The following is a 20,864-nucleotide window of genomic DNA, read 5'->3' as shown; positions in this document are numbered from 1 at the left end:
TTTTGATTTCATCAGTCTTGTTCAAATATTTCGTTATGGAATGAGTGTACTCATCAAACGTGGTGAATTTCTAGTTCTTCAAAAAAAATTGTAATTACTACATATCTCAGTTGGACAAAATTAGATTAATTTGAGGGAGAAGGTCTGCTGCTTAAGCAACGCGAACTGACGAACATATAGGATTGCTGATTGGTAGTCACAACTACTAACACATTAACTCTATATGGCCGTAACAAGGACAAATATGCTGGATATGCCATCATAAGTTTTTAAATGACATTAGATTCGGATTGAAGTCGTGCCGTGTTGAGTTTTTCAACTAAATACATTACGGAAGCTTTGTTACAGTTTTTCGGAAAGGAAAAAAAGTAACGTACTAATCAAGCATATAACATTTCTTTTATAGTGTAAATACAATTTTCAATATTAACTTTCACATTGACCCAATACAAATCTAACATACAATGAGTAACGACGTTCATGCTTTTATTGTTGCAGACCAACATTCAGCCATTCCTCTTATAGATCTCTTGGAAAAGGAGATTATGGACCCGGAAGCAACTGTCATTTACTGAAAACAAGTCAACTATTGTACTGTTGTCCAGAAATAAGTACGAACAAAGTACTGAATTTGCATCAATCATAATTGTCTCCACGAGGTATTCTGTTGTGGCGTTCATAGCAATAATTTATTCTATTGTTGGCCTCATCTACACATTTAAATTTTGTATATATTTCTTATTTTGAATTATATTCACTTTAGTTAACTTCAGTTTGTCACGATTTATTTTGTTGTTTTAATCTAATTGCCATTTGTGTTTTTTAACTAACAGTTTATCTTGATTGGGTTGTTTGTGTATCAATACTAAGCAGATTTTGTTTGGTGAATATCGAATAGTATATCCAAACGAAATAAATAAAAAATTGATGTCTGCTTACTAGTATTTGAAATAAGACAAATATTAAATGCAATGTTTTATTCTGAGAATTATGTTAGTTGTTGCTCATTTAAGTCCACCAAAGTCGTCGATTTTAAAAGATTATTGTCATTTTAACGATATGGGTGGTGCACTTGTAATTCTTAAAAAATTTGTTTGTCGCTAAATAAATGTTACCAGACCCAAACTAGCGTTGAAACTTTGACTATTGCTAAAAGAAACACTATCTTTTGAATGGTTTACTTTATTTTACTTGATTTAATGATTTTGAGCATTTACGGATAATACTGCGGAGCATTTGAACTTTTATTTATCTTTATTCATGTTGATAGTTTTGAATTTTGGGGTTCTCGTTTGTTCGACAAACAGTTGACGGAGCATGAGAGAATATGGCACCACGTAATTTTTTTGTTAGTTGTCATTAATATTGTACACCACTTTTGCGTGCCAATTTAAAGTCGAACTCCTTAAATATTTTCGAAAACTACAAGAAAACAAATCGTTTCTAATCGTAATTATTCCAACTAAAATAAAGACTGAAACGCACTGAAATCTTCTTTTGGGTAAATCAATACAAATTATAGTGTAATTTAGTATCGCATAATTTATGTACACGCGATGCTGATGATGCCTCTGGATTTAATCGAGTAAGTACACTCTGTTCGTACCAGGCATAATGTAAATGTGGCGCCTTCGAGTATAAACATCATTAAATGATTTTTTTACAAACGAAATGAAATAAAATAAATGAATTTTCTTCCATTGACCTGATTTCCTCTCACTCAAAGTGCATTGAATTCTTTTCGTGGATTGTTCATTTAAAATTGGATCGAGTTCAAATAAGGATTTATTTTCTCTTAAAGCCATATGATAAATATTTACTTCCATGATACTGTTTAAAAAACACAACCAAAATTACAATGATCAATAAAATGAATACGTTTTTAATATTTCAGAAAACACAAGATGCATTTATTATATAATGGTTTTTTATTCGCTAATAATACGTTGCCGTTGTTTGATGGGAAAAGAACAGTCAGAAAACCGTCATAAATATTTATAAATCACACATTTTTATTTTTAGCTTCTTTTGGGATAATTTGTTGACTATTTACTGCTATTTGCCACGCTTTCTGCTATGTTTGCCTCGTCGCTGACCCCTGAGGCCATCTGCTCGAGGGCAGCAGCGTTGGTCTGAAGGTTCCGTAGGATCTGCATCAGTACGCCACGTCCAACATCTGATGTACGTTAATAATACATTAATAACATGTTTGCAACAAAACTCTTGAGGGCTTATTGTTTTGAATACGAAATTCCTAGGATCAAATAAACAACATAAGGCAATATTTCCCATTACATAAAATCAGAAATTATACAAAAATAGTACGGGTACCGTAGATATGAAGCTGGTATAAAGGAGAGATCAGACCTTGAAAACGCGTTATAGGTACAATGTCATATGTACACCACCCCGTAGGTGAACTCTTGTCATGTAACTCCTCGATCAGGAATATGCACGTACATAACCCATTTAATTCACACAGTCCATTACTCTACTGAGTTTCATTAACAATAAATATATATAATTTTTAGTATGAAAGGCAAATCGGTCGAATGTACAGAAAAGTAAAACTTACGCTGCGGTGTAGAAGCTTGATAATAATATCCTGTGTATTCACAGAGGCATCTGCACTGACCATGATTGTTCCTGTAAGGGTGATAGCGGGTTATTTGGTTTCATTTCACAATTGCAATTTCTTCAAACCGGCGATACCGGTAATACACGTACAGTTGCTCAACCGTTTCTAACAAAACAATAATTGCATAGATTACTTAAATGTCGTTATGAGATGTTTTATATAAACGTACACCAAAAGCATTGTAAAGAAAGAAGAGCGAATAACGTCTGCGATTGTCCCAAAACGTATTTGCTATTTTTTCTACTGCCACCCAAAAACAACATTATTATTGAATCATTTGACAATCAGACGGAACAATCATTCATAATTGTATAATACTGCACATACATTAAACAATTAAAATATGACACAGTTTAGAAACTATTTTTACGTTTGGTACGTGCTGTATCCGGGTGGGCAGGTTGGACAAGCTCCGCAACCAGCCGCTGCGGTCGTTGGATATGCTGCAGTAGTATAGTAGTATGGCCACGTCTAGATAAAATAGAATATAAACATTTTGAACCGATGTGTAGCCCTAATGCGTAGCAATGTAACCGATTTCCAACAGAGCGACAAGAGTGGTTCCTTGGTCGATCAAATAAACAATGAGCTTTCTGGTGCGAAACCATAATTCGATTGTGAAATGATGTTACAGCTAGTGTCATTTACAATTGAGCTGGACCTTTGTTTTATAATGCTCCTCTTCGAATCTTTCACAAAGTTTTCGTTTCTTTTTACAACGATGATATTTTGTCTACGGAATCATCATGTATAATACAATCATGTCATCATCATGATGGAATACGGCATATGATCACGAAGTTGCTATACGTAACAACATTTTACATTTTGTAAATTGCGTTTCTGCTTGTACGTGTGTACATGAACCTGTATGGCAGGTCTTAATTTAACGCCACGTTTTAAAAAGATTCTGCACAAACTATATCGATATAGATTAACGTGCACTAATACATACGAAAACAAAACTGCAACATTATGTTCATTAATGTATCGCGCATGTATAGCGCAACATTCTAGTACTTACGGTTGAACCACTAACAAGTCCGTTGTAGAGAAATACGACCAATAGCACAATCTTTAGAAACATCTTGAAGACAACGATGGTTTCGACTCAAACAGAGTTATAACTATGACGCGTATGCAAGTTTTTTTGTCAATGCGTAATCGTTATCAGCCAAACATTTGTAAAACCAAAAACTTTTTAAGAACGTTTGAAGATAAATTATGTTTGTTTTTCATGCAAGGAGATTACATGTGTCCGTTGGTCTTGCTCGCTTGATAACAATTTGAACAACCAAATACATTCTGGAGATTATATGCATCCGTTGGTCTACTGTAAGAAACGATAATTTAATACTTTTGAGACATAATGACGTGCTTATCTTACTATTTTTGTTACATGTTCTTAAAAGGATTAAGGTTATTCGACAATGTTCATAACACGTTACTTAAAGCAGATAGAAATGCAAACAGAACGCTCGTAGGACACTGCAGCGCAAAACAAACTGGGTGTATGCATTCATGCAGGATACAATAGGCTCGAACCCTTTGTACAATAATGTTTCGTTTACAAAACAAAGATAGATTTATAGATCGGAAAAAAATCATTGAAAGGATAGTTGTGGTATGTTATTCGCCCACACGCGTGTCAGTGTGCACTCACATGTGTGATATGTGTACATTTTCTTTATGGTAACCAATGTTGTTAAACATTAATCATATGTCATTAAGTTAAACTGCATTCAACGTTTAAATACATTAAATCGTATTAGATATTGGAGTGTTATCGTTTCCATATCATTCTGGGAGACGGACTATGCGTACTTGTTTATATCATAACAATTGGCCGATTTTGGACTTTGTCGAAAATATATATTTATCTCAAGATAACGAACCACAACTGTTAAGGGGTGTTGCTGCAGTTTTGCTGATTTTTTCCCATCTATTCGATTTTGTCAAAATATATTAAAGATATATATACAGATACTATATTAAAAACGAAATCATAGAGCCACCGGTCTTGTTTTTATTTTATTCACCGTTATATAAAATGTACTTTTTCAATAAAACTGAATAGTCTCTAATTGAAGAAAAATAATTAATATCCTATAAAATAGGCAACATTTAGATAAGCTAAGATACATCATATCATTTTTATAAGCTAAGATACATCATATACTATTTAATTAAACCTCACAATACCAATACAATGGAGTACACAAGTTAAATTTTAAGATATTTCGGCATGTTTTGAAGTTGTGATTAAATGCTTTAAATTAAAAAAAATGTAAACAACTGGACTAAAGAGCTCCGGTATATAACAAGAATGAAATTAAAAAATAGAAATAGAAAGTAAAAAAAGTTAACCCCTGCTGGGATCGAACCTTTTACAATTGTATTAAGAACCAACTCGGTCATTTATGATGATACTGATCAATGTCTTGCACAACGGCTACATTACATTCACCCCTGTGGTGGGCTCAGAACGGACTATTTCGATGAAAGCGTCTCATCCGTGTCATGATCATTCCAATAGTTCATCATGGAGGTTACAGTAAACTAAACAATCTCTTGCACGACGGTTACATTACATTCACTGCATTAAAGAAAACCATCTCATACCATAATACCTTATATAAGTCTTAATTCATTATTATAAAATTGATATTGTTTTTTATGTTAACAAACCTACATACATACATACGAAGAAGCAATGCCTAACGTCACTCAATAAAAATTATGTTCAATTATTTACATTTGTGAAGTGCGTGAAATGATTCCATGGGCAATAAAAAAGTTCCAAAGAGTTGCATTAAAACTCGCAAGTTTTTGCACGAAGAATCGTAAATTTAAAATTCCTATTTCATTATTTACGCCTCTGATCCTAAAAAATCTAAATCAAATGTACTTTGAACGCGTTTTTTTTCGGTTTTGCCCAGTTTCTGGGCAATATGGCATGCTCAGCCTTTCGCAGAGGTGTAAGTGAGAGCAAGGAACGACAACTCTGCGTGGAGATTGGATACTGATAACACATATATTGAGTTATGATAAAAGCATCCTCGGTCCTGCTATAAATATATCCTCGGTTAAATAAACTGCCGCAACATCCCTTAACTACGGTGGCATAGAGGTGACATTCACTTCTCTTTTTTTTAAATTGCTCTCCACTTTTTTCTAGAAAAAGAGGAGTGCAAAACTAAATAAAAGCGGCGAGCAATTAAAAAAAGAGCGGTGCTTCTCTTGTTTTAAATTGCTCTCCTCTTTTTTCTATCTCGTGGCAACGAGTTAGCTATGTCGTGGCCACGAGATAGAAAAAAGAGGAGTGCAAAACAAAACTAAAGCGGCGTACAATTAAAACAGAGCGGTGCAGAAAAAAAGGCAGAGTGCATTAAATAAAAGAGGAGAGCATTTTCGTCATCTCGAGATCCCGACTTAGCTCAGCCAATCAAATTGTTTGTTATGTCAATTTAACGTTTTTTCTGGATAACCTGCCCCTTTGTATACGAAGAGTCAGCAGGTACAGACGAAGTTATAGCGGAGGCGATGGCAATAGTAAGTTAACTAGCAAATTTTAAAACGTGGTTCGTTGTGCAAATTATTTATCTCTTGATCAGTATTATAATTAAGTATTTCAATGGTATGACTCATTTTCACGGAACGATTGATTTTGTATGAGATTTTTCATTCTTCATAAGTTGAATAGTTTCCGGATAAATAAATGGAAAATGTAATTTCGGATAACATTTATTATATGGAGTAATAGAACCGTCAAAATCCTTATTTTTACCAATGATGTGTACATTTTTGGCTTACATAATACTATTTATTCTGTTTAAAAATCGATAATGTATTTGTACATCCATTTAATTTGATTGTTTTATCAATGCTCATTTATAACAAACAGCTATATAATAAATTTTACAAGCCACTGCTCATTCTAATCAAAGACCTATAGATACCACAGATTGGAAACTCTCGTCTTCGCGATAGCGATATGCGATAATATCTAACGGCGGACGCGGGTCATGTGACATCGATTTTGGAGTTGCCGGTGAACCTGTAGATTCTTACCTGTTCCAGCTACTGTCGGCCATTTTGTTTTAAAGCAATCAATTATGGGCAAAGTCGGTCGCCGCAAACAGACATATTGAATATATTTTTTTTGTTTGTAAATAAAAATAAGTTTGTATTTTCTTTGTTGATAATGCTTCAGGTTTTGGTAGTTATTATTCTAATGTATTATTAATTTATCGGAATTTGAAAGAGAACAATGGATTTGTTCATTTTCGATAATTTTTGAAAAATTGAAAGGCCCAAACGATCTTTGTCAAAAACTTCTTCATTTCTCATCACAGATTGATTAAGTTAGATGGTTATGCTAGGTGAGATGTTAATCTAGGTATGATTTATAAAAAGTAGACGAAAATAAGGCATTTTAAAGGATTTTGCCTTTGTACAATTTAATACTGTTATTTCATTCAATCATTTTCACACCTGTCGCCAAAATGGTTTGTTTCTTTTTTTTAAACTTTTCTATTTCTCATCCCAAATCGTTGAATTATGATTTTTATGCTAGGAGAGATGTTAATCTAAGTATAAATTACAAAAACGTAGAAGAAAATGTTCAAGGATTTGGCCTTATACAATGTTGGTACAATTTTAAGCTCTTTTCCTCTGTTGTACACTATTGCTGTCAAACGTGTTTTTGTTCTTTTTGATAAACTTTTTCATTTTTCATCCCAAATAGATAAAGTCAGATTTTTATGCTTGGTGATATGTTTATCTAGGTTTGAATTAAACAAACTAGAGGAAAATGTTCATTGTAAAGGATTTTGGCCTTGTACAAAGTTGGTACAATTTTTAGCTCTTATACCCTATTGTACACACCTGTCGTCAAACGTGCTTTGGTTCATTGTGAAAACCTTTGTCATTTTTTATACAAACATAACATCTCCTTCAGTTAGCTTATTGATCCGACAATTAACACGCGCGTGAAATGTTTGTTTTGTTTTCTTTTCGCGAAATCCTAGTCCATGACACTAAGAGCTTTTATTAATTACCATTAGAAAAAAAACTTGGTTACAAACAAAACTTTAATAACCTATAACTCATGAATAAGATCTAAATAAAAAATAGAGAATTAAAAAATTGAAAAAATCCACAGAATCAATATTGAAATAAGACTAACGGAAACCGTTTTTGGATCGACCGATCATAGCATTTATTATACTGTAATGTTGTTTTTATCAGAGACCTAGATCTATGTGTCCACATATATCTATCCGTTTTAAAATAATATTATTTTATAAGGTTTTAAATGTTTGCATTAAAAATGTATACAAGAAAATGTTATCAGCAAAAGCCTTTCAAATAAATAATTCAACGGCATTCTCGCCGCGATTTGGAAATTCTTATAGCGCTATTACTTCAACGATCGCGGCATTATAAATTCTTATTTTAGGTCAATAGAATCGAGATTTTGTAAAAGCATAATTACTCATGTTTCTATGAAACTTTATTTTATAAAAATCGGATCATTATTGACCAAGTTACAGCCGCCTTTCTAGAGCGCCGTAACATTTTCGCATAACTTTGCTCGATAATCGTAGCCGTTGCTACTGGACACGTCGCTATCTTATCGCAATCGTGATACATCGGCTATCTTCGGACTCCTCCGATTGATTTATGGAATAAATCGTCTGCTGATCCAAAGTGGTCTTATCAGTTTCTCGACCACGTGACCCCGCCGCGAGATAGCCCGATAAGGCGCGAAGTTGCCAATCTGTGTATTCTATAGGTCTTTGTTCTAATAGAACTATTAACATTGTCCTATTGTACTTGCAATTTTTGCTATGATGGCTGAGAAAGCTGAGTTAAAATAATTATTATTGTAAATAATCGGTATTTTTTTTTATATTTTAAATTCAACTGCTAAGCAATTTACATAGTCATAGTACACAAGAGAAAAAGATTATGACACATGCTGGACTAAAACCTGTGATGACCATTATTCTAGCATGCCTACCGAGCGAGCTTAAATCCAGATGCTTGTAATTTTCCTTGGTGGGATGATAATCCTGGGTAACCAAGGTCTAATTATTTAAACTAGCCCTTACACTACACTGCTTTCTTCTTTTTTCAGGTTATCAACAGCCAGTCAGTTACAGATGCATTGCGACAGAGACGTTGTTATCTACGTCTCTGATTGCGAACACAGAATTAAACAACATTGGTCATAATGTAAGCATAATTAAGCTCCAATATTAGATATAAAAGTCAACAAAACTATTTGCAGTTTGAGCAATGAGCACAGAATTGAGCATTGAGCAAAAACAAGATAATAGATAATGAAGTTTTGATCTGCTGATGCAAACAAACTGACCTGAGCTTATACAACTTTATTTTGTGCTTTAAGTTCTAATCTGTTCTCTCAGCTCAAACATGACATAAATAATCCTTTTTTTTTGGAGCTGTTTATTAACTATTAACAAAGTTTTCCTAAAACTAGAAACAATTTTCCTAATATTTTTCGCAAAAAGTACATCTTCATTTATATATATATATATATATACACACATTATATTTGCAGCTTACATACAAGAGATTGGCAGAGCAGGAAGAAGCCATGTTGATGCCCTGGCCATTCTCTTCTTTAACAAATCAATCATTGCATCTGCACATATGACCAGAGGAATGAAGGACTATTGTGGAAACTCAACTATCTGCCGAAGAACTTTAGTTAACCAGTATTTTGGTTTTGAAACTAAGGATGTCTAACAGTTTTCAATTTGTTGTGATTTGTGTAATAATGAACTGGGGATAGAATATGATTTTAGTAAACTGTCACCTAACTAAAAGCATACATATTATTATTACAAGATACCTTGATTAATTGAATGTTCACATCATTTTAGGAAAGTCTATCCTCGAATATTTTAAATATCTGAAATAATTTGATTGGATTGATTTATGTATCATTTATGTTTGATGAAAATGTATATTCTATGTTGGATTAATGCATATGTTAGTGTGAGTGTGTGTGTATGTTTGTGTGTTTCTTAGGATAGTGCGTATGGGTGAAAATGTGTGAGAATGGTACGGATGTTGCGTGATTTATGTTTATAAATGAACATTTGTTTGTTACGATATACCATGTAGTATAAGTTACCTAATAAAGTTCTTTTCTGTTCTGTTCTTAATTGTGCTGCTATGCTTATTTTGGTTGAAAAATTATCAAATCTACCTTAAAAAGAACTTACTTATAAATAATTGACTTTTGACATATTTAAAGAAAGTGTCAATAAAAAAAAGATTGGGTGGGGATACAAAAAAGAGGGTCAATCTGGTGACCAGAAACAATATTTTTTTGGCCTTATGGGAAACAGTTTAGTAAGTAAAATTCATTGTCTATAACAATGTTTTTAAAATTCAAACATTCCATGTAATTTTAATAAAATGTTCAGAACTATTAAGCATAATAATGTAACCCTATTTGTAACGTCCAATTTCATAATAACACTTAATTTGGTTCTGAGAAATCCATGTGTGCAGTTCTTCCGTGTTAATCTTCTTTACAGGATTTTTAGCTCGACTATTATAAATGAAATATATATAGTGGAGCTATCCTACCCACCCCGGCGTCGGCGTTCCCGTTAGCGTGCAAATGTTAAAGTTTTGCGTACCACCCAAAATATTTTCAATGTCCATTGACATATTGCTTTCATATTTTGCATACTTCTTTACCAACATGACCCCAACTTATAAACAAGAGCAGACAACTTGTAATGTAACGGGTTATAATGGGTATATTTCAGTAAAATGTATATGCAATGTATTTTATTATTATGAGTTTATTTTATGAAAGGATAATAGATATTTTTCAGTAATATGTAACGAACAGAAAAATATAAGAATCGTGACTCGCAAAATGCATATAAACAATTAGTAGGTACATTAAGCGGGAAGAAGCGACATTCCGATGCGTAAAAATATAAGAATCGTGACTCGCAAAATGCATATAAACAATTAGTAGGTACATTAAGCTGGAAGAAGCGACATGCCGATGCGTTTTCCAGGTGTAAATACAAATTGGAGATGTCAAAATAAAGGGAGACCCGCGAGTACAGAGGCGTAAAATCCGGCGGGACGATATGTCATCTGTCTATGAACGCCAAGATGCACACGTTTGACGCCTATTACTTGATGACAGGCGTGGGTCACGAATTAGGCGAGTACGTAACGAAATTGGTATAAATACCTCGTCAAAATATGCAGAGAGGACCCATTGGAGCCATTCGGGGAGTCAGCGGTTAGAGATTTGTCACGTCTTCTTGACGTGGTGGCCATGTCGGCCACCGCGCTGTAAAATTGTAGCTCTATTTCATGAACATTAGCAAGCGTTGTGTTAGAAAATATTCAACAGAAATAAATCTCGATGAAAACAGAAATGAACTTTGGTTGTTACTGTGTATTATCAAGGAACAATGTGTAATTACGTGACACAGTACATTTTATGGTGCGCAGTGACAGGATCAACCCAGGATCAACAGAAGTGCCACTCGTTTTAACGGCCAACAGGAAAAAAACCAACGCGACATGGAAAACGGTCAGTGTTTTTCATAAATTATGGCAAACAGGGGTTTATTTCAAATTTTTTCAAGTAAGAAATAAAAAGTAAAAGGCGTCATGACGACGAAATTTTGAAGAATTGTTTTAAAGAATTTTACGTAGTTAAGTGTTAGAGAAATAATTAATCATGTACGGAGAAATTATGCAAATATCGAAATCAATACAGTTTTTCATTAATCAGTATTTTTTCTAAAAATATCGGTAAATTGAGAATAGAATAAATGAATAGGAAAGTATTTCAAATTTACATAATTTTTGTGAATTATAAAAATACTGAAATTAGAGTCGCACAAATAATTGGGAGTATTTAGAGAATTTTCTATATTTTTTCATTGTTAGAATATATAATTATGTACGGACACATTTTTGCATAGTATAGATACATATGTAATGGATGGTATTTTTTTAATTTTTGATATTTTTGCAAGTTTTCATGAAATTAGAACGTATGAGAAAATGAGCATGTCTGAAAAATGTTTCATTAATTTGACATTATAGGAATACGGATATATGAGGCGTGTACATTTTTATAATTAAGGATTTTTGAAGGCAGTCTAATATTTTGGTAATATATTAAAGGAACTTATAAGGTCGGAATTAACATTAGAGAGTATCCGATTTTGACGTCATTTGATATAAGATATGAAATAGAAACCTGCACATAAATGAGAATTTAGAGACGTACACAAAAAATCAGTATACTTGACTATGGTTTCATGCATTCATAGAATACAGAAATTAGGAGGGTAAACACATTTATAAGAGAAATATGTTGAGTGCGAATATGAATAGGGCAGACACTTAAAAAAAATATATTATGTAAATATGTATATAGGAATTTTTGTTATTGCAAATATATGTAGGATATCGGTAATATTGAAGGTCTTGAGTAATTTTAAGTAAGGATTTAATGCGATCTGACGCCTATAGCGCAGTTAAAATATAACGATATGTACGCATTAAATTTCTAATATAATTGTTTAAGGGTTACAATTATATTTTATGAGCACGGCTGACTGATCAGCGTTCGGACATACCGAGCCCGAGGTTCTGATAACCTTAGCGTCCTCATGAGTTAGAGAATTTATCCCTGTGCCATCGAAGCAAATTACGCTATGTACAGAAGATGCGATGTCGCATAAGAATTATTTGAGTAGTTCGATTAGGAGCAAAGACCTGAATTTTGAAGTATACCGATACGTGTTCTTATATTATGAATGCATATATATAAAAGTCTGCCTTGTCATATTTGCGCATTTTTACAAGTACACAGGTCAAACATGTCAAAAAATCTATGCCCAACGGCAAAACTTTAGTAGTAAAGATGAGGTTTATGAAATCATGATATGAACAGTTTTGTCTATCATTACCCATTACTCTAGGGCAATAAAGTGGCGCGCGCCTGTCAAAAATTTACTGGCTGCACGTGCGTAAAATGACATTCGTATGTACGAATCTGCACTAAAACTAAATTCAGGTACACATCGTACAAAGTACGGTTAATATTCATATGCATTATTTTTCTCTTTCCGGAATATTGTTTAGTATTTTGATGCTGCATTACCAAATTTAAGTGTATATGAAGTAAAAACACCATAAAAAACGGTTGCGATAGACACCTTTATACTGTTAGATGCCCATAATATCACTTTAAACTCTTCAGCAGTCATCAAATGCCAACATTAAACTCTGTTAAAACATAAAAAGGGACATTTTGTATCTCGTTTAATCAATGTTAACAGACCAAATCTAGCGTTTACATTTTGGCTATTGAATAAGGAACAATGGTGTTTATGGGTAAACTTTATTTTGAGAAGTATTCGTTAATTTTTAGCAGTTACCGATCTTAAATACACAACGCTTATGTGTGAGAACTACGTCATTCTTCCGACGCTGCCCAAGGCCGATCTCGCGTTCGCTCGAAACTGTTCGGACATGTTCGGACATCGTCGCGAAAAATTCAAATATTGTCTTACAATAAAAAATGTGTATGTTGCTAAATAAATGTTACCAGACCAAAACTAGCGTTGAAACTTTGACTGTTGCTAAAAGAAACACTATCTTTTGAATGGTTAACTTTTTTTTACTTTGTTTAATGATTTTGAGCATTTACGGATAATACTGCGGAGCATTTGAACTTTAATTTATCTTTATTCATGTCGAACTCCTTAAATATTTTCGAAAACTACAAGAAAACAAATCGTTTGTAATCGTTATTATTCCAACTAAAATAAAGACTGAAACGCACTGAAATCTTCTTTTGCGTAAATCAATGAAAATTATATTGTAATTTAGTATCGTATAATTTATGTACGTGCGATGCTGATGATGCCTCTGGATTTAATCGAGTAAGTACACTCTGTTCGTACCAGGCATAATGTAAATGTAGCGCCTTTGAGTATAAACATCATTAAATGATTTTTTACAAACGAAATGAAATAAAATCAATGAATTTTCTTCCATTGACCTGATTTCCTCTCAAAGTGCATTGAATTCTTTTGGTGGATTGTTCATTTAAAATTGGATCGAGTTCAAATAAGGATTTATTCTCTCTGAAAGCCATATGATACATATTTACTTCCATGATACTGTTGAACAAACAAAACCAAAATTACAATGATCAATAGAATGAATACGTTTTTAATATTTCAGAAAATACAAGATGCATTATTATATAATGGTTTTTTATTCGCTAATAATACGTTGCCGTGGTTTGATGGAAAAAGAACTGTCAGAAAATCGTCAGTCATATTTATAAATCACAATTTTTTTCTTTTGGGATAATTTGTTGACTATTTACTGCTATTTGCCACGCTTTCTGCTATGTTTGCCTCGTCGCTGACCCCTGAGGCCATCTGCTCGAGGGCAGCAGCGTTGGTCTGAAGGTTCCGTAGGATCTGCATCAGTACGCCACGTCCAACATCTGATGTACGTTAATAATACATTAATAACATGTTTGCAACAAAACTCTTGAGGGCTTATTGTTTTGAATACGAAATTCCTAGGATCAAATAAACAACATAAGGCAATATTTCCCATTACATAAAATCAGAAATTATACAAAAATAGTACGGGTACCGTAGATATGAAGCTGGTATAAAGGAGAGATCAGACCTTGAAATCGCGTTATAGGTACAATGTCATATGTACACCACCCCGTAGGTGAACTCTTGTCATGTAACTCCTCGATCAGGAATATGCACGTACATAACCCATTTAATTCACACAGTCCATTACTCTACTGAGTTTCATTAACAATAAATATATATAATTTTTAGTATGAAAGGCAAATCGGTCGAATGTACAGAAAAGTAAAACTTACGCTGCGGTGTAGAAGCTTGATAATAATATCCTGTGTATTCACAGAGGCATCTGCACTGACCATGATTGTTCCTGTAAGGGTGATAGCGGGTTATTTGGTTTCATTTCACAATTGCAATTTTTTCAAACCGGCGATACCGGTAATACACGTACAGTTGCTCAACCGTTTCTAACAAAACAATAATTGCATAGATTACTTAAATGTCGTTATGAGATGTTTTATATAAACGTACACCAAAAGCATTGTAAAGAAAGAAGAGCGAATAACGTCTGCGATTGTCCCAAAACGTATTTGCTATTTTTTCTACTGCCACCCTAAAACAACATTATTATTGAATCATTTGACAATCAGACGGAACAATCATTCATAATTGTATAATACTGCACATACATTAAACAATTAAAATATGACACAGTTTAGAAACTATTTTTACGTTTGGTACGTGCTGTATCCGGGTGGGCAGGTTGGACAAGCTCCGCAACCAGCCGCTGCGGTCGTTGGATATGCTGCAGTAGTATAGTAGTATGGCCACGTCTAGATAAAATAGAATATAAACATTTTGAACCGATGTGTAGCCCTAATGCGTAGCAATGTACCCGATTTCCAACAGAGCGACAAGAGTGGTTCCTTGGTCGATCAAATAAACAATGAGCTTTCTGGTGCGAAACCTTAATTCGATTGTGAAATGATGTTACAGCTAGTGTCATTTACAATTGAGCTGGACCTTTGTTTTATAATGCTCCTCTTCGAATCTTTCACAAAGTTTTCGTTTCTTTTTACAACGATGGTATTTTGTCTACGGAATCATCATGTATAATACAATCATGATATCATCATGATGGAATACGGCATATGATCACGAAGTTGCTAGCCGTAACAACATGTAAATTGCGTTTCTGCTTGTACGTGTGTACATAAACCTGTATGGCAGGTCTTAATTTTACGCCACGTTTTAAAAAGATTCTGCACAAACTATATCGATATAGATTAACGTGCACTAATACATAAGAAAACAAAACTGCAACATTATGTTCATAAATGTATCGCGCATGTATAGCGCAACATTCTAGTACTTACGGTTGAACCACTAACAAGTCCGTTGTAGAGAAATACGACCAATAGCACAGTCTTTAGAAACATCTTGAAGACAACGATGCTTTCGACTCAAACAGAGTTATAACTATGACGCGTATGCAAGTTTCTTTGTCAATGCGTAATCGTTATCAGCCAAACATTTGTAAAACCAAAAACTTTTTAAGAACGTTTGAAGATAAATTATGTTTGTTTTTCATGCAAGGAGATTACATGTGTCTGTTGGTCTTGCTCGCTTGATAACAATTTGAACAACCGAATACATTCTGGAGATTATATGCATCCGTTGGTCTACTGTAAGAAACGATAATTTAATACTTTTGAGACATAATGACGTGCTTATCTTACTATTTTTGTTACATGTTCTTAAAAAGATTAAGGTTATTCGACAATGTTCATAACACGTTACTTAAAGCAGATAGAAATGCAAACAGAACGCTCGTAGGACACTGCAGCGCAAAACAAACTGGGTGTATGCATTCATGCAGGATACAATAGGCTCGAACCCTTTGTACAATAATGTTTCGTTTAAAAACAAAGATAGATTTATAGATCGGAAAAAAATCTTTGAAAGGATAGTTGTGGTATGTTATTCGCCCACACGCGTGTCAGTGTACACTCACATGTGTGATATGTGTACATTTTCTTTATGGTAACCAATGTTGTTAAACATTAATCATATGTCATTAAGTTAAACTGCATTCAACGTTTAAATACATTAAATCGTATTAGATATTGGAGTGTTATCGTTTCCATATCATTCTGGGAGACGGACTATGCGTACTTGTTTATATCATAACAATTGGCCGATTTTGGACTTTGTCGAAAATATATATTTATCTCAAGATAACGAATCACAACTATTAAGGGGTGTTGCTGCAGTTTTGCTGATTTTTTCCCATCTATTCGATTTTGTCAAAATATATTTAAGATATATATACAGATACTATATGAAAAATGAAATCATAGAGCCATCGGTCTTGTTTTTATTTTATTCACCGTTATATAAAATGTACTTTTTCAATAAAACTGAATAGTCTCTAATTGAAGAAAAATAATTAATATCCTATAAAATTGGCAACATTTAGATAAGCTAAGATACATCATATCATTTTTATAAGCTAAGATACATCATATACTATTTAATTAAACCTCACAATACCAATAAAATGGAGTACACAAGTTAAATTTTAAGATATTTCGGCATGTTTTGAAGTTGTGATTAAATGCTTTAAATTAAAAAAATGTAAACAACTGGACTAAAGAGCTCCGGTATATAACAAGAATGAAATTAAAAATAGAAATAAAAAGTAAAAAAAGTTAACCCCTGCTGGGATCGAACCTTTTACAATTGTATTAAGAACCAACTCGGTCATTTATGATGATACTGATCAATGTCTTGCACAACGGCTACATTACATTCACCCCTGTGGTGGGCTCAGAACGGACTATTTCGATGAAAGCGTCTCATCCGTGTCATGATCATTCCAATAGTTCATCATGGAGGTTACAGCAAACTAAACAATCTCTTGCACGACGGTTACATTACATTCACTGCATTAAAGAAAACCATCTCATACCATAATACCTTATATCAGTCTTAATTCATTATTATAAAATTGATATTGTTTTTTATGTTAACAAACCTACATACATGCATACGAAGAAGCAATGCCTAACGTCACTCAATACAAATTATGTTCAATTATTTACATTTGTGAAGTGCGTGAAATGATTCCATGGGCAATAAAAAAGTTCCAAAGAGTTGCATTAAAACTCGCAAGTTTTTGCACGAAGAATCGTAAATTTAAAATTCCTATTTCATTATTTACGCCTCTGATCCTAAAAAATCTAAATCAAATGTACTTTGAACGCGTTTTTTTCGGTTTTGCCCAGTTTCTGGGCAATATGGCATGCTCAGCCTTTCGCAGAGGTGTAAGTGAGAGCAAGGAACGACAACTCTGCGTGGAGATTGGATACTGATAACACATATATTGAGTTATGATAAAAGCATCCTCGGTCCTGCTATAAATATATCCTCGGTTAAATAAACTGCCGCAACATCCCTTAACTACGGTGGCATAGAGGTGACATTCACTTCTCTTTTTTTAAATTGCTCTCCACTTTTTTCTAGAAAAAGAGGAGTGCAAAACTAAATAAAAGCGGCGAGCAATTAAAAAAAGAGCGGTGCTTCTCTTGTTTTAAATTGCTCTCCTCTTTTTTCTATCTCGTGGCAACGAGTTAGCTATGTCGTGGCCACGAGATAGAAAAAAGAGGAGTGCAAACCAAAACTAAAGCGGCGTACAATTAAAAAAGAGCGGTGCAGAAAAAAAGGCAGAGTGCATTTAATAAAAGAGGAGAGCATTTTCGTCATCTCGAGATCCCGACTTAGCTCAGCCAATCAAATTGTTTGTTATGTCAATTTAACGTTTATTCTGGATAACCTGCCCCATTGTATACGAAGAGTCAGCAGGTACAGACGAAGTTATAGCGGAGGCGATGGCAATAGTAAGTTAACTAGCAAATTTTAAAACGTGGTTCGTTGTGCAAATTATTTATCTCTTGATCAGTATTATAATTAAGTATTTCAATGGTATGACTCATTTTCACGGAACGATTGATTTTGTATGAGATTTTTCATTCTTCATAAGTTGAATAGTTTTCGGATAAATAAATGGAAAATGTAATTTCGGATAACATTTATTATATGGAGTAATAGAACCGTCAAAATCCTTATTTTTACCAATGATGTGTACATTTTTGGCTTACATAATACTATTTATTCTGTTTAAAAATCGATAATGTATTTGTACATCCATTTAATTTGATTGTTTTATCAATGCTCATTTATAACAAACAGCTATATAATAAATTTTACAAGCCACTGCTCATTCTAATCAAAGACCTATAGATACCACAGATTGGAAACTTTCGTCTTCGCGATAGCGATATGCGATAATATCTAACGGCGGACGCGGGTCACGTGACATCGATTTTGGAGTTGCCGGTAAACCTGTAGATTCTTACCTGTTCCAGCTACTGTCGGCCATTTTGTTTTAAAGCAATCAATTATGGGCAAAGTCGGTCGCCGCAAACAGACATATTGAAAATATTTTTTTTGTTTGTAAATAAAAATAAGTTTGTATTTTCTTTGTTGATAATGCTTCAGGTTTTGGTAGTGATTATTCTAATGTATTATTAATTTATCGGAATTTGAAAGAGAACAATGGATTTGTTCATTTTCGATAATTTTTGAAAAATTGAAACGCCCAAACGATCTTTGTCAAAAACTTCTTCATTTCTCATCACAGATTGATTAAGTAAGATGGTTATGCTAGGTGAGATGTTAATCTAGGTATGATTTATAAAAAGTAGACGAAAATAAGGCATTTTAAAGGATTTTGCCTTTGTACAATTTAATACTGTTATTTCATTCAATCATTTTCACACCTGTCGCCAAAATGGTTTGTTTCTTTTTTTTAAACGTTTCTATTTCTCATCCCAAATCGTTGAATTATGATTTTTATGCTAGGAGAGATGTTAATCTAAGTATAAATTACAAAAACGTAGAAGAAAATGTTCAAGGATTTGGCCTTATACAATGTTGGTACAATTTTAAGCTCTTTTCCTCTGTTGTACACTATTGCTGTCAAACGTGTTTTTGTTCTTTTTGATAAACTTTTTCATTTTTCATCCCAAATAGATAAAGTCAGATTTTTATGCTTGGTGATATGTTTATCTAGGTTTGAATTAAACAAACTAGAGGAAAATGTTCATTGTAAAGGATTTTGGCCTTGTACAAAGTTGGTACAATTTTTAGCTCGTATACCCTATTGTACACACCTGTCGTCAAACGTGCTTTGGTTCATTGTGAAAACCTTTGTCATTTTTTATACAAACATAACATCTCCTTCAGTTAGCTTATTGATCCGACAATTAACACGCGCGTGAAATGTTTGTTTTGTTTTCTTTTCGCGAAATCCTAGTCCATGACACTAAGAGCTTTTATTAATTACCATTAGAAAAAAACTTGGTTACAAACAAAACTTTAATAACCTATTACTCATGAATAAGATCTAAATAAAAAATAGAGAATTAAAAAATTGAAAAAATCCACAGAATCAATATTGAAATAAGACTAACTGAAACCGTTTTTGGATCGACCGATCATAGCATTTATTATACTGTAATGTTGTTTTTATCAGAGACCTAGATCTATGTGTCCACATATATCTATCCGTTTTGAAATAATATTATTTTAAAAGGTTTTAAATGTTTGCATTAAAAATGTATACAAGAAAATGTTATCAGCAAAAGCCTTTCAAATAAATAATTCAACGGCATTCTCGCCGCGATTTGGAAATTCTTATAGCGCTATTACTTCAACGATCGCGGCATTATAAATTCTTATTTTAGGTCAATAGAATCGAGATTTTGTAAAAGCATAATTACTCATGTTTCTATGAAACTTTATTTTATAAAAATCGGATCATTGACCAAGTTACAGCCGCCTTTCTAGAGCGCCGTAACATTTTCGCATAACTTTGCTCGATAATCGTAGCCGTTGCTACTGGACACGTCGCTATCTTATCGCAATCGTGATACATCGGCTATCTTCGGACTCCTCCGATTGATTTATGGAATAAATCGTCTGCTGATCCAAAGTGGTCGTATCAGTTTCTCGACCACGTGACCCCGCCGCGAGATAGCCCGATAAGGCGCGAAGTTGCCAATCTGTGTATTCTATAGGTCTTTGTTCTAATAGAACTATTTACATTGTCCTATTGTACTTGCAATTTTTGCTATGATGGCTGAGAAAGCTGAGTTAAAATAATTATTATTGTAAATAATCGGTAATTTTTTTTTTATTTTCAATTCAACTGCTAAGCAATTTACATAGTCATAGTACACAAGAGAAAGAGATTATGACACATGCTGGACTAAAACCTGTGATGACCATTATTCTAGCATGCCTACCGAGCGAGCTTAAATCCAGATGCTTGTAATTTTCCTTGGTGGGATGATAATCCTGGGTAACCAAGGTCTAATTATTTAAACTAGCCCTTACACTACACTGCTTTCTTCTTTTTTCAGGTTATCAACTGCCAGTCAGTTACAGATGCATTGCGACAGAGACGTTGTTATCTACGTCTCTGATTGCGAACACAGAATTAAACAACATTG

The 20,864-nt window shown here is 33.4% G+C and overlaps 2 protein-coding genes and 1 long non-coding RNA gene across 10 annotated transcripts in view; 2 read left to right on the top strand and 1 right to left on the bottom strand.

Moving 5' to 3' along the window:
- Nucleotides 1–2,084, top strand: part of LOC127839356 (stimulator of interferon genes protein-like) — a 155,095-nt gene extending 153,011 nt beyond the window's left edge. For all 6 annotated transcript variants that reach the window (XM_052367704.1, XM_052367705.1, XM_052367703.1 and 3 more), the window contains one exon: nucleotides 499–2,084. In XM_052367704.1, the coding sequence (XP_052223664.1) occupies nucleotides 499–575 (77 nt within the window). In that variant the 3' untranslated portion in view covers nucleotides 576–2,084. The remainder of the gene's footprint in view (nucleotides 1–498) is intronic.
- On the bottom strand, nucleotides 1,910–15,879 carry LOC127839376 (uncharacterized). 3 transcript variants are annotated; one of them, XM_052367757.1, is made up of 4 exons: nucleotides 15,666–15,879; nucleotides 3,009–3,109; nucleotides 2,576–2,646; nucleotides 1,910–2,176 (listed from the first exon to the last, which is right to left on the bottom strand). In XM_052367757.1, exons 1-4 carry the CDS (start codon nucleotides 15,726–15,728, stop codon nucleotides 2,046–2,048), a joined length of 366 nt encoding a protein of 121 aa, XP_052223717.1. In that variant the 5' UTR covers nucleotides 15,729–15,879; the 3' UTR covers nucleotides 1,910–2,045. The 3 variants fall into 3 exon arrangements, with proteins under 3 accessions (XP_052223717.1, XP_052223718.1, XP_052223716.1); XM_052367758.1 differs by lacking the exon at nucleotides 15,666–15,879 and adding an exon at nucleotides 3,663–3,817; XM_052367756.1 differs by lacking the exons at nucleotides 1,910–2,176; nucleotides 2,576–2,646; nucleotides 3,009–3,109 and adding exons at nucleotides 13,792–14,189; nucleotides 14,589–14,659; nucleotides 15,022–15,122 and having other exon boundaries at nucleotides 15,666–15,866.
- On the top strand, nucleotides 6,116–9,535 carry LOC127839381 (uncharacterized). Its single transcript, XR_008030310.1, has 3 exons — nucleotides 6,116–6,190; nucleotides 8,781–8,878; nucleotides 9,228–9,535. It is a non-coding gene; the product is annotated as an uncharacterized LOC127839381 (long non-coding RNA).
- Nucleotides 15,880–20,864: the final 4,985 nt, after the last annotated feature.

Source organism: Dreissena polymorpha, chromosome 7, assembly GCF_020536995.1.
Source record: "Dreissena polymorpha isolate Duluth1 chromosome 7, UMN_Dpol_1.0, whole genome shotgun sequence".
Lineage (NCBI taxonomy): Eukaryota > Metazoa > Mollusca > Bivalvia > Myida > Dreissenidae > Dreissena > Dreissena polymorpha.
This window is presented reverse-complemented; position numbering and strand designations above follow the sequence as displayed.